This window comes from Leopardus geoffroyi, chromosome X (genome assembly GCF_018350155.1).
Source record: "Leopardus geoffroyi isolate Oge1 chromosome X, O.geoffroyi_Oge1_pat1.0, whole genome shotgun sequence".
NCBI classification, from domain to species: domain Eukaryota; kingdom Metazoa; phylum Chordata; class Mammalia; order Carnivora; family Felidae; genus Leopardus; species Leopardus geoffroyi.
Genome location: NC_059343.1, coordinates 59104267 through 59116468, shown reverse-complemented (window position 1 = coordinate 59116468; position 12202 = coordinate 59104267). Strand labels below are relative to the sequence as shown.

Genomic DNA, 12202 nt, shown 5'->3' with positions numbered 1-12202 from the left:
CACAAGGACTCATTATCTTATTTCCGGTCTTTGAGTACTGGTGACTCAGTGTTATTTGCAGATTAGATAGCAAAGGTTTTTTTTTTTTAATTTTTATTATGGAAAATTTAGAACAGGCAGAGCAGAGAGAAGAACGATAATGAACCTCTGTAACAAGTTTCAACAATAATCAATATTTTGCCAGTCTATGTTCATCTTTCCCCCTCCTCATCTTTCTGCCTTCTGGAGTATTTTAATACAAACCCCAGATGTAATATAATTTTATCTGAAAACACTCCATTATGCATCTCTAGCAGATAAGGACTTTAAAAAATACAACAATACCATTAGCACACTTTAAAAATTAACAATAATTAGGGAAGGCTTTTGAAACTCCATTCCCCTGGGGGAAGCTGGGGGAATGGGAGCCCTCACTCTGGGGGTAGACATGAAATGAGGAACAGTCAAGAGAATTAATATAAAGTACCGTGAACAGGCTCTGATACATAAATGGGATATAGTAATAACTGTTATTTTGATTCGTTTCCATTTTCTCTACTTATCCACCCTAAATCCTCCCCAACCCCTCTCTTATTTCTGGTCTATGAGCCTGTGTTACCCTTTAGAAAGGAGGACTAGGAGTCCAGGGTGATGAGTTTCCTGGGTCACTTGCACCCCTCGGTGAGAGCTGGGACTCTGGAAGGCACTGAGAAGGGCCCGAAGGTAGTGACTGTGGGACTGAGGGGGAGGGAAAGAGAGCTAGAGGATTTAGTGGGTTTTAAATAAGGGGGAGTCCTGGGGCACCTGAGTGGCTCAGTCACTTAAGTGTGAGACTCTTAATTTCAGCTCAGGTCATGATGTCACAGTTTGTGAGTCCCAGCCCCACTTTGGGCTCTGTGCTGATGGTGCGGAACCTGCTTGGGATTCTCTCTCTCTCTCCCTCTGTCTTTGCCCTCTCTATCTCTCTTTCAAAATAAATAAATAAACTTTAACAAAAAAGAAGGGGGAGTCCTGTGGCTGTGTGAGAATGGTACTGAAAAAAATCCAATAACCTAAGGGCAAGCAAGCAGGAATCCTGGTCCTTTCTTCCCAATATTCAGAGCCTTTGGGGATCATTGAAAGCTAGGAAGCAGGGAGGCCAGAGTCTGGGTCCTGAGGGAGTTCCTTCTAGCTTTTCTCCACAGCCCACAGAAAGGCAGCTGCCTGAGATAGTAATCAGGGGTTTGCTTTGCTTCATTTTGAGTTCTCAACTGTTCCAAAGATATGTAAGAGATGATGGTAGATGCTGAGCCAAAGCACAACTGGAGATAGCCTGCCCTAGACTGGCGATGAAGATTTTTGTGCTCCCATCTCTTTTCTCCTTTCTATGAAATTCTCCCCAACCAGCCTTTCTCATCACACGCCTACTTTGGGTACCCAGAATGCCTGCGCACTCGACCCACCCCAATGCAAACTTGCCTCTAGGGAGAGAAGTGATTCAAACACTTCAACAGAGTAAGCAAGCTCTTTCAAAAACTGGCTTCCAACTACTTCATCTACCTCATTTCCCACTACTCTCCTTTCCGGCAATAGGCAGTGGACACAGTGAAGGAGCATGGATTTTCCATATAGACCTGGTATTAAATTCTGGCTCTGCTATTTCCCAGCTCTGGAACCTTAGGCAAAGTCACTTTATGTCCCCAGCCTCAGTTTTTGTATCTGAAAATGGGGATAGTATACTAAAAGCCCTCTTAACAGAAGGCTTAAAGCCATATGAAAATATGACCTAAAGTCATGTGAACTAGGAAAATATCCCATAGTTTCTTTTTAAAGATTCCCCTTTTGAACTAATGATCTGTGGTATTTACAAAAAGCCTAAAATCCTCTGGACTTATGGTGGGCGTGACTGGGTCAATAGGTGAGTTTTCAAACACTGAATGTTAATCAGTGCCTTGAAGAATCACAATGTCCATGTTTTCATCGCTGTATGAACAAGGACAATTTTTGTTGGTCCACAACCTCTAACTGAGGATCATCCAAGCAACTGACTTAAACTCACTGGTTTCCTGCCCCAAGCTCTGAGCTCTGCCTTTGAAAATGATGGCATCCTAGTTGGAGCTTCTAAAGAAATGGTAACCATACGTTACAGCACTACTTTTTTTTTTTTTTTTTTTTTTAGCACTACTTATTTCTTTTTTTTTTTTTTTAACGTTTTTTTTTTTTTTTTTATTTTTTTTTTTTATTTTTATTTTTGGTACAGAGAGAGACAGAGCATGAACGGGGGAGGGGCAGAGAGAGAGGGAGACACAGAATCGGAAACAGGCTCCAGGCTCTGAGCCATCAGCCCAGAGCCCGACGCGGGGCTCGAACTCACAGACCGCGAGATCGTGACCTGGCTGAAGTCGGACGCTTAACCGACTGCGCCACCCAGGCGCCCCAGCACTACTTATTTCTTAAATGAGAGCTTTGGCTTGGCTCTTGAAGACTCTTCCTCAATGTAAGTCTAAGTCACGGGGACCATGTCTCCCAGAGTGTTTGAATTCAAAGCATGCTCAATGCCAGGCAATGGCGAGCATGGAATGAAGGATATTTGGGGGGAACAGGCTATGGAGAAGGTCTCTAGCGGCCACTAAAGTGACCGAGATCATATCAGGCATTTTACTTCACTCACGAGGATAGCTAGCACACGCACACGCACTAAAGTGCTGAAGCACTGCTTGCACCGAACTGAAAATGGGAGAGATGAGAGGACACAACGCCCTCCCTCTCCGTTGGGCCTGGGACCGCCTCTTAGCTCCAGCGCGTATAGGCGCAGGCGCGCGGGCGGGCTCCGGCGGTGGCGCGGAAGGGGGCGCTGCCGATTGGCCAGCCGCGAGGCCGACTGTTGGCCTTGCCCCGCCTTCCGGCGCACCACGCATGCGCCGGGCGGGAGCGAGCGAAATTTGATCGCCCGCTGAGATACCTGGAGCCCGAGTTGGGGGTCATGGAGGCGTCCAGAGGGTCTGCGGAAGCCGCGGCCTTAAGCCCGGAGCAGGCTGCCCGTTACCTGAGGTATGTCTGGGCCGCTGGGGGGGTCTAGCTCGTAGGCTCTGGCCGGCAGTGGGGGTGGGAAGCCCTCGGACCCTCCCGGGGGGCCAGACTGCTGAGGCCCTTGTGAGACGCGCCCTTGCGTTCTCGGAGTAGGGCGTGGGAATCTGCTCAGATTTCTAAAACCTGGGGAACCTCCCGATGCCCCCTTCTTTGGTCAGATAGCTCTCCAGTGCGAACTCCTTAAAAGTCAGAACTTCCACTGATCAAGCCTTTCTTGAGTCTTGCCAGTCTACCAAACACCAGGCCTAGGGGATACAGAGAGGAGTGAAACACTAACCTTGCCCCCTCAATACTGCTTATATTTTGGTAGTGGAAAGGGGTAGGTAAACCAATAATCGCTATAATGTTTGATGAGTGCTGAAAGAGGTATAATGTGCAAGGCATAGTATGGGCATAGAGGATGAGATTGGTCAACTACAAGGGCCGGCCTCACAGAAGGAGATGCTTGTGTTCAATGAGTAAGCGTTCATCTTATGGCTAAGGGTGGGGGACATGGTGATGTGAGGATGAGATTTAAACTTTTTTAAAAGTTGTGATAAAATAGAAACAATGTAACTTAACCATTCTTAAGTATACAGTTCAGTGGTGTTAATAACATTACTACTGTTGTTAAAGCAGCACCACCTTCCACCTCCAGAACTCTTCAGCTTGCAAAGCCAAAATTTCCTATTAAAGAACTCCTTCCTCCCATCTCCCCCAGCCCCTGGCAGCCATCATTCTACTTTCTGCCCTGGTGCATTTAACTCCAGGAGCCTCATACAAGTGGCATCATACAGTATTTGTCTTTATGTGATGGGTTTATTTCACGGAGCATACTTTCATCAAAGTTCATCAGTATTGTGTCGTTACAGGATTTCCTTCCTTTTTAGGAGGGGATAATATTCCATCATGTGCACATACTACATTTTGTTTATCCATGTATCTGTTGATGGACACTCGGGTTGCTTTCATCTCTTGACTATTGTGAACAGAGCTGGCTTTGAACATGGGTGTGCAAATCTCTCTTTGAGATCCTGCTTTCAATTCTTTTGGATATCTAGCCAGAGGTGGGATTGCTGGATCACAGGGTAATTCTATTATTAATTTTTTGAGGAACTGCCATAGGGTCTTTTACTGAAGCTGCATCATTTTACCTTCCCTCCAGCGGTGTACAAGGGTTACATTGTCTCCATATTCTCACCACCACTTGTTATTTTCTGGTTTTGTTGTGATGGTTGTTACTAGCCATCCTAATGATAATGAAGTGGTTGGGATTTTGATTTGCATTTCTCTAATGATTGGTGATGTTGAGCATCTTTTCATAGGCTTATTGGCCATTTGTATATCTTCTTTGGAGGAATGTCCATTCAACTCCTTTGACGATTTTTTAGTCAGGTGGGTTGTTTTATCTTCACGTATTTTGGGTATTAACTCCTTATCAAATATGATTTGCAGATCTTTTCTTGCATTCTGTAGGTTGCCTTTTCACTCTGTTGGTAGTGTCCTTTGATGCACAGAAGTTTTAAATTTTGATGTTTTACAAACAAATAAATTGGGCCAGTGTAATAGTTCTGTCTTCCTTTCAAAAAAAAGTGTTTTAAGGCTGTTAAAAGCTAAAAGGTCTTGCTGAGGAGTAAAATCACATCTTTAGGCTAAGTTACATGACGTCTTTAAGGAAGAGTTGGGAAAACAGGGAGCAGTGTGGTGTGGTAGAGCACTAGCTTTGGAGTTGGGCCGTTTGGGGTTCAAAATATGGCTCTGCCGTCTGCTAGCTGGGAAACCTTAAGTGAGTCATTTGACTGTTCTGAGCCTCAATGTTTTCATCTGAAAAATGGGGATAGGAAGGCTTAAGCTATTTAACCCCTTCCCCTCCTTTCCTTGAGCAAGCAAAAATGCCTGGATTTCCCCAACACTGCCTCTTACACAGGCACCTGTCTCTTCCTTGCTCTCAGGTGCTCTTTCCTGAACATTCCCAAACTCCCCTGCTCCCTTCAACGCTCAGCCCTTCTTTCACAGTCAGCATCTTCTGCCCTCACAGTCCCCTGCCTCTCATGACCCCTCAACTCACAATCTTTTTTATTTCTCCTAATCTTTCTCTGTCTCTTCCGTCCTCTTCCAAATCCAACCTACACCGAAGCCCCCTTGCACAAAGCATCACCTTCTCTGCCTTCTTCAGTGCTGCTAGTCCTCCTTGGCACACTCTGCTCACACATATCTGCCTTTCTTCCTCCCTCTCTCTTCTCTCTCCTCTTGCTGTCCCACCTTCTTCATCTCTCTGCCCCTCCTGCCTAACAGCTGAAAGAAAACTTTGAAACTTGCTGTCATACACTCTCTGCACCCATGTTTTCTTTTTTCACACACATCTTCTGTCAGATGAAGTAACTCTGTCGCACGCTTTCGGTACCTGTCATGCTTACCCCCCAGCTCTTCTCTTGCCCACCATCCTCCTCTGCCCCTTTCTGTCCTGTCTCTTCCTGTTCCCCATTATCTCTTCCTCTGTCACCCACCTTTGTCACTCACTCTCCCTCTCTGGCACTCATATTTTCTTGCTCCTTCTCCCATTCTCTGTCACCCACCACATCCTTCTCTCTGTTGCCCCCATTCTCTCTCCTTCTGTCACCCATCCTGTCGACACTGTCCTCTTCCTGCTCACACTGTCATCTATTCTGTCTCATCCACTTCCTCTTCCGTTCCACCCTCTTTCTGTGTCTGTCATCCTCCCCACTGTCGCCCCTTCCCCCCTTTCTCTGTCACCCATAATCTCTGTCCCGCACTCTCTACCTCTGTTACTCATTCTCTGTTACCCACTTTGTCATGCACTTTCCTTCTCTGTCACCATTCTTTCATTCTGTCACCTACCCTCTTTTTCCTCTCTGTCACTGTATCTTGGGTCCAGTCAGGAGGTAGAAACCATATAGCATATTAAAACAAGAATTTCAATATAAAGAATTATTAAAATGATAAACGAGTGACTATAAGAAATACGAAAGGGGTGCCTGGGTGGCTCAGTCGGTTAAGCATCTGACTTGAGCTCAGGTCATGATCTCGTGATTCGTGGGTTCACGCCCTGCGTCAGGCTCTGTGCTGACAGCCCAGAGCCTGGAGCATGCTTTGGATTCTGTGTCTCCCTCTCTTTCTTCTCCCCTGCTCATGCTCTGTCTCTCTCTCAAAAATAAATAAACATTAAAAAAAAAAGACACGGAAACTCCATATGGTGTCCTTGGGCTAAGGGGGAGTATCCAAGGAAGGACAGACTTGGAAGGGGATCCTCTCCCCAAGGCTGAGATTCAGGCTTCATTGAAGAAGGTGTAGTTCAGCCCACTGTGTAGCAGAGAAATGCTCTGGCTGGTCTGCATCCCCTGGGCCAACAGGAGGCAAACTTCTGGAGTGCAGGTGGCAAGCAGTCTATCAGCAACTCTTGTCATGTGCACACAGAAGAGGTAGGGGCCCAGGGCACAGGCGAGCTGTTGGGAGAGCTGGTTTCTATGTGAGGGGATGCAAGAAGGTTATTGCCATGCCAGGTGGAGGCTTCAAGGTCATTGAGGGACGGCATGTTCTGGGTTTGTGGTTGTGGGCTATTCTGTTGTCCCCGTGTACTGCAGCAGCCGGCAACTTCAGAAGAGCCCCTTCCTCCTGAAGTGTCCCTCAGGCGCCCTCTACTGAGAAAGAGTAACATCGTGTTCGCTGTAAAGGAGAGATGCTTAAAGGAATTCTGTCCATTATCACAGAACAGGTATTGAGGGGTGAATTTGGAACTGAGAGGCAACAAACAATGACTGGTAGAGTCAGCCACCCTCTGCTTACCTCTGTCACTCACCCTTTCTCTCATGTTGCCTACCTTTTGTCTCTCACTCACTGTCTATATCACTTGCTCTCCCTGTGTCACCAGTTTGTATGTGTCTATGTTGTCCATACTGTCTTGCTATCACCTGTCTGCTGCTCTCCTTCTCTATTCTCTGTGTCACCCACTTTCTCCTGTCACTCAAACTGCTTTTGTCAAGGTCACTAATGATTTCATAAAACTAAAGGTCACTTTGTAATGCTCATCTTCCTTGACTTACCAGCAGTATTTGACAGTGTTGATCACTTCTCCATGAAACTCTGCATTCATTTGGCTTCCAGGACTCCTCACTGTCCTGATTTTCTTTTTCTTTTTTTTTTTAAGTTTATTTATTTATTTTGAGAGAGACCAAGAGAATGTGAATGGGGGATGGCAAAGAAAGAGGGACAATCTCAAGCAGGCTCTGTGCTGTCAGCACAGAGCCCATGTGGGGCTCGAATTCATGAAACCATGATATCATGACCTGAGCCGAAATCAATAGTCAGACGCCCAACCAATTGAGCCACACAGGCTCCCCTCTCCTGATTTTTTTTTCTAATATAATTTATTGTCAAATTATCTTCCATGCAACACCCAGTGCTCATCCCAACAAGTGCCCTCCTCAATGCCCATCACACAATTTCCCCTCTCCCCCACTCCCCATCAACCTTCAGTTCTCTATATTTAAGAGTCTTTTATGGTTTGCCTCCTTCCCTCTCTGTTTGTAACTTTTTTTTTCCCCTTCCCTTCCCCCATGGTCTTCTGTTAAGTTTCTCAAGATCCACATATGAGTGAAAACACATGGTATCTGTCTTTCTCTGCCTGGCTTATTTCACTTAGCATAATACCCTCCAGTTCCATCCATGTTGCTGCAAATGGCCAGATTTCATTCCTTCTTATTGCCAAGTCGTATTCCATTGTATATATAAACCACATCTTCTTTATCCATTCATCAGTTGATGGGCATTTAGGCTCTTTCAATAATTTGGCTATTGTTGAAAGTGCTGCTATAGGGGCACCTGGGTGGCTCAATTGGTTGAGTGTCCAACTTCGGCTCAGGTCATGATCTCATAGCTCGTGAGTTTGAGCCCCGCACCGGGCTCTGTGGTGACAGCTCAGAGCCTGGAGCCTGCTTCTGCATCTGTGTCTCCCTCTCTCTCTGCCCCTAACCCAGTTGCATTCTGTCTCTGTCTCTCTCAAAAAAAAAATAAATAAACATTAAAAAAAAAGTTAAAAAATAAGAAAATTAAAAAAAAAGTTCTTAACTGGATCTGTTAATCTCATTTAAAAAAAAAAAAAGAAAGTACTGCTATAAACATTGGGGTACAAGTGCCCCTATGCATCAGCACTCCTGTATCCCTTGGGTAAATTCCTAGCAGGCTATTGCTGGATCATAGGGTAGTTCTATTTTTAATTTTTTGAGGAACCTCTACACTGTTTTCCAGAGCGGCTGCACCAGTTTGCATTCCTACCAACAGTGCGAGAGGGTTCCCGTTTCTCCACATCCTCTCCAGCATCTATAGTCTCCTGATTTGTTCATTTTAGCCACTCTGACTGACGTGAGGTGGTATCTCGCTGTGGCTTTGATTTGTATTTCCCTGATGATGAGTGACGTTGAGCATCGTTTTTTGTGTCTGTTGGCCATCTGGATGTCTTCTTTGGAAAAGTGTCTATTCATGACTTCTGCCCATTTCTTCACTGGATTATTTGTTTTTCGGGTGTGGAGTTTGGTGAATTCTTTATAGATTTTGGATACCTGCCCTTTATCCGATATGTCATTTGCAAATATCTTTTCCCGTTCCATTGGTTGCCTTTTAGTTTTGTTGATTGTTTCCTTTGCAGTGCAGAAGCTTTTTATCTTGATAAGGTCCCAGTAGTTCATTTTTGCTTTTAATTCCCTTGTCTTTGGAGATGTGTCGAGTAAGAAATTGCTGTGGCTGACGTCAAAGAGGTTTCTTTTTACCTTGCTGATGCTGCTTCTCAGATTCTGCTGATACCTCCTCATATCCTTACTTTTTTTCTTTTTTTCATCTAATGTACTTTATTTATTTTTTTTTTAAACATTTTTTTTTAATGTTTTATTCATTTTTGAGACAGAGAGAGACAGAGCATGAACGGGGGAGGGGCAGAGAGAGAGGGAGACACAGAATTGGAAGCAGGCTCCAGGCTCTGAGCCATCAGCCCAGAGCCCGACGCGGGGCTCGAACTCACGGACCGCGAGATCGTGACCTGGCTGAAGTCGGACGCTTAACCGACTGCGCCACCCAGGCGCCCCACATCTAATGTACTTTAAATTCTCAGACATCATCTAATTTCATCCTTAAATACTTCAGTGCTGCATCTCTTTTTAAAAAGAACACATACTTACAAAACTATTATAATGTATCACCTAACAAAACAAGCTAATTCCTTGATATCAGCTAATACCCAGTCCACATTCACATTTTTCAAGTGGTCTTTAGTCTTTTTATAATTGCTTTGTTTGAATTAGGACCCAAAGAAGGTCCACACACTGCATTTGGTTATATTTCTTAAGTCTCTTAATCTAGGGGCACCTGGGTGGCTCAGTTAAACATCTAACTCTTGATTTTGGCTCAGGTTATGATCTCGGGGTTTGTGGGTTCCAGCCCCACATAAGGGCTCCGTGGGATTCCCTCTCTCCTTCTCTCTCTGCCCCTCCCTCTCTCCCTGTCTCTCTCTCCCTCTCTCTCTCTCTCTCTCTCTCAAAAAAGTCTCTTAATCTGAAGCAATCCCTCCCCACCCCTGACTTTTATTTCTATGCCAATGATTTGGATTAGTCTGATGGCTTCCTTGTAGTATTATTAGCTTGTTCTCCTATCTCCTATAATTTAAATTTAAAGGCTTAGATTCAGGGGAAGATGGCAGTGTAGGAGGACGTTGGGCTCACCTCATACTGCTGACCACTTAGATTCCACCCACATCTGCCTAAATAACCCAGAAAACCGCCAGAAGACTAGCAGAACGGACTCTCCGGATCTAAGCATAGACAAGAGGCCCACAGAAGAGGGTAGGAAGGGTGGAGAGGCGGTGTGCGCTACACGGACTGGCGGGAGGGAGCCGGGGCGGTGGAGGGGCAGCCAGCCCACCCGGCAAGGCAGAGCCCAGAGTCTGGCTTGCAAAAGCGGGGGGGCCAGAGGGAGTGTGTTCTGACAGCCAGTGGGACTTAACATCTAGAATGTTATAAGTCAGCAGCTCTGCTTGGAGAGCAGGAGGGCTAAAGGACAATGGGAAGGACAGTTGTTGAGCTCTGGAGGACAGAGCTCAGCTTGGCAGGGAAGAAAAGCACTGGGAAGTGCCATCTCCCTCACCCATCCCCCAGCCAAAATCCCAAAGGAACCAGTTCCCGTCATGAACTTGCTTGCACCATGCAAACACCCAATGCTGTGTTTCTGTGGATCCATCCCTTCGAAGGGTCTGCCTCCCTCCCGGTGCCTCAGGGCTCCTCCCAAAGCAGACCACTGAAGGCAAAGTGAGCTGAGCCTGCCCCTCCCGCCCCTGTGCACCTTGAGGATCCACCCCGGCTAATACGCCAGATCCCATTGAAGCAGTACCACAAGCCTGGCAGTGTGCAAGTAGCCCAGACAGAGGCCACACCACTCCACAGTGATTCCTGACCCTGGGAGAGGGGAAGATAAGGTACACACCAGTCTGACTATGGCCCCAGCAGTGGGCTGGGGGCAGACATCAGGTGTGACTGCGGCCCCGCCCACCAACGCAAGTTACTCCAGACAGCACAGGGTAAGAGTCCTGAAGTTCCCCGCCACTCCAGGGACTATCCAAAATGACGAAATGGAAGAATTTTCCTCAAAAGAAACTCCAGGAAGTAGTGACAGCTAACGAACTGATCAAAAACGATTTAAGCAATGTAACAAAATGAATTTAAAATAATAGTCATAAAATTAATCACTGGGCTTGAAAAAAGTATAGAGGACAGCATAGAATCTATTACTATAGAGATCAAGGGACTAAGAAACAGAAGGAGCTAAAAAATGCCATAAATGGGCTGCAAAATAAAATGGAGGCGACCAAAGCTCGGATTGAAGAGGCAGAGGAGAGAATAGGTGAATTAGAAGTTAAATTATGGAAAAAGAAGAAGCTGAGAAAAAGAGAGATAAAAAAAATCCAGGAGTATGAGGGGAGACTTAGAAGTGACATAATTAAATGAAATAATATATGTATAATTGGGATTCCAGAGGAGGAAGAGAGGGAGGGGAAGCTGAGAACTTCCCTGAACTGGGGAAGGAAAAAGGCACTGAAGTCCAAGAGACACAGAGAACTCCCTTCAGACGTAACTTGAATCGATCTTCTGCACGACATATCATAGTGAAACTGGCAAAATACAAGGATAAAGAGAGAATTCTGAAAGCAGCTAGGGATAAACATGCTCTAACATGTACAGGGAGACCCATAAGACTCATGATGGCTCTGTCTACTGAAACTTGGCAGGCTAGAAAGGAATGGCAGGAAATCTTCAATGTGCTGAACAGAAAAAAAAAATGCAGCCGAGAATCCTTTATCCAGCAAGTCTGTCATTTAGAAGGAGAGATAAAGGTCTTCCCAAACAAACAAAAACTGAAGGAATTCGTCACCACTAAACCAGCCCTACAAGAGATCCTAAGGGGGATCCTGTGAGACAAAGTACCAGAGACATCACTGCAAGCAGGAAACCTACAGACATCACAATGACTCTAAACCCATATCTTGCTATAATAACACTGAATGTAAATGGACTAAATGCTCCAACCAAAAGACATAGGGTATCAGAATGGATTAAAAAACAAGACCCATCTCTTTGCTGTCTACAAGAGACTCATTTTAGACCTGAGGACACCTTCAGATTGAAAGTGAGGGGATGGAGAACTATCTATCATGCTACTGGAAGTCAAAAGAAAGCTGGAGGAGCCACACTTATATCAGACAAACTAGACTTTAAATTAAAGGCTGTAACAAGAGATGAAGAAGGGCATTATATAATAATTACAGGGTCTATCCATCAGGAAGAGCTAACAATTATAAATGTCTATGCGCCAAATACGGGAGCCCCCAAATATATAAAACAATCACAAACATATACAACCTTATTGATAAGAATGTGGTAATTGCAGGGGACTTTAATACTCCACGTACAGCATTGGATAGATCATCTAGACACAGGATCAATAAAGAAACAAGGGCCCTGAATGATACACTGGATCAGATGGACTTGACAGATATATTTAGAACTCTGCATCCCAAAGCAACAGAATATACTTTCTTCTCGAGTGCACATGGAAACTTCTCCAAGATAGATCACATACTGGGTCACAAAACAGCCCTTCATAAGTATATAAGAAT

The 12202-nt window shown here is 45.2% G+C and overlaps 2 protein-coding genes across 2 annotated transcripts in view; one reads left to right on the top strand and one right to left on the bottom strand.

Annotated features, from left to right (window-relative positions):
* PIN4 (peptidylprolyl cis/trans isomerase, NIMA-interacting 4) overlaps positions 1-12202 on the bottom strand; it is a 70653-nt gene that overhangs the window by 18261 nt on the left and 40190 nt on the right. The window lies entirely within an intron of this gene.
* Positions 2869-12202, top strand: part of ERCC6L (ERCC excision repair 6 like, spindle assembly checkpoint helicase) — a 35396-nt gene continuing 26062 nt past the window's right edge. Inside the window, exon 1 of the mRNA XM_045470711.1 lies at positions 2869-3009. Within this exon, the coding sequence (XP_045326667.1) occupies positions 2942-3009 (68 nt within the window). The 5' untranslated portion in view covers positions 2869-2941. The remainder of the gene's footprint in view (positions 3010-12202) is intronic.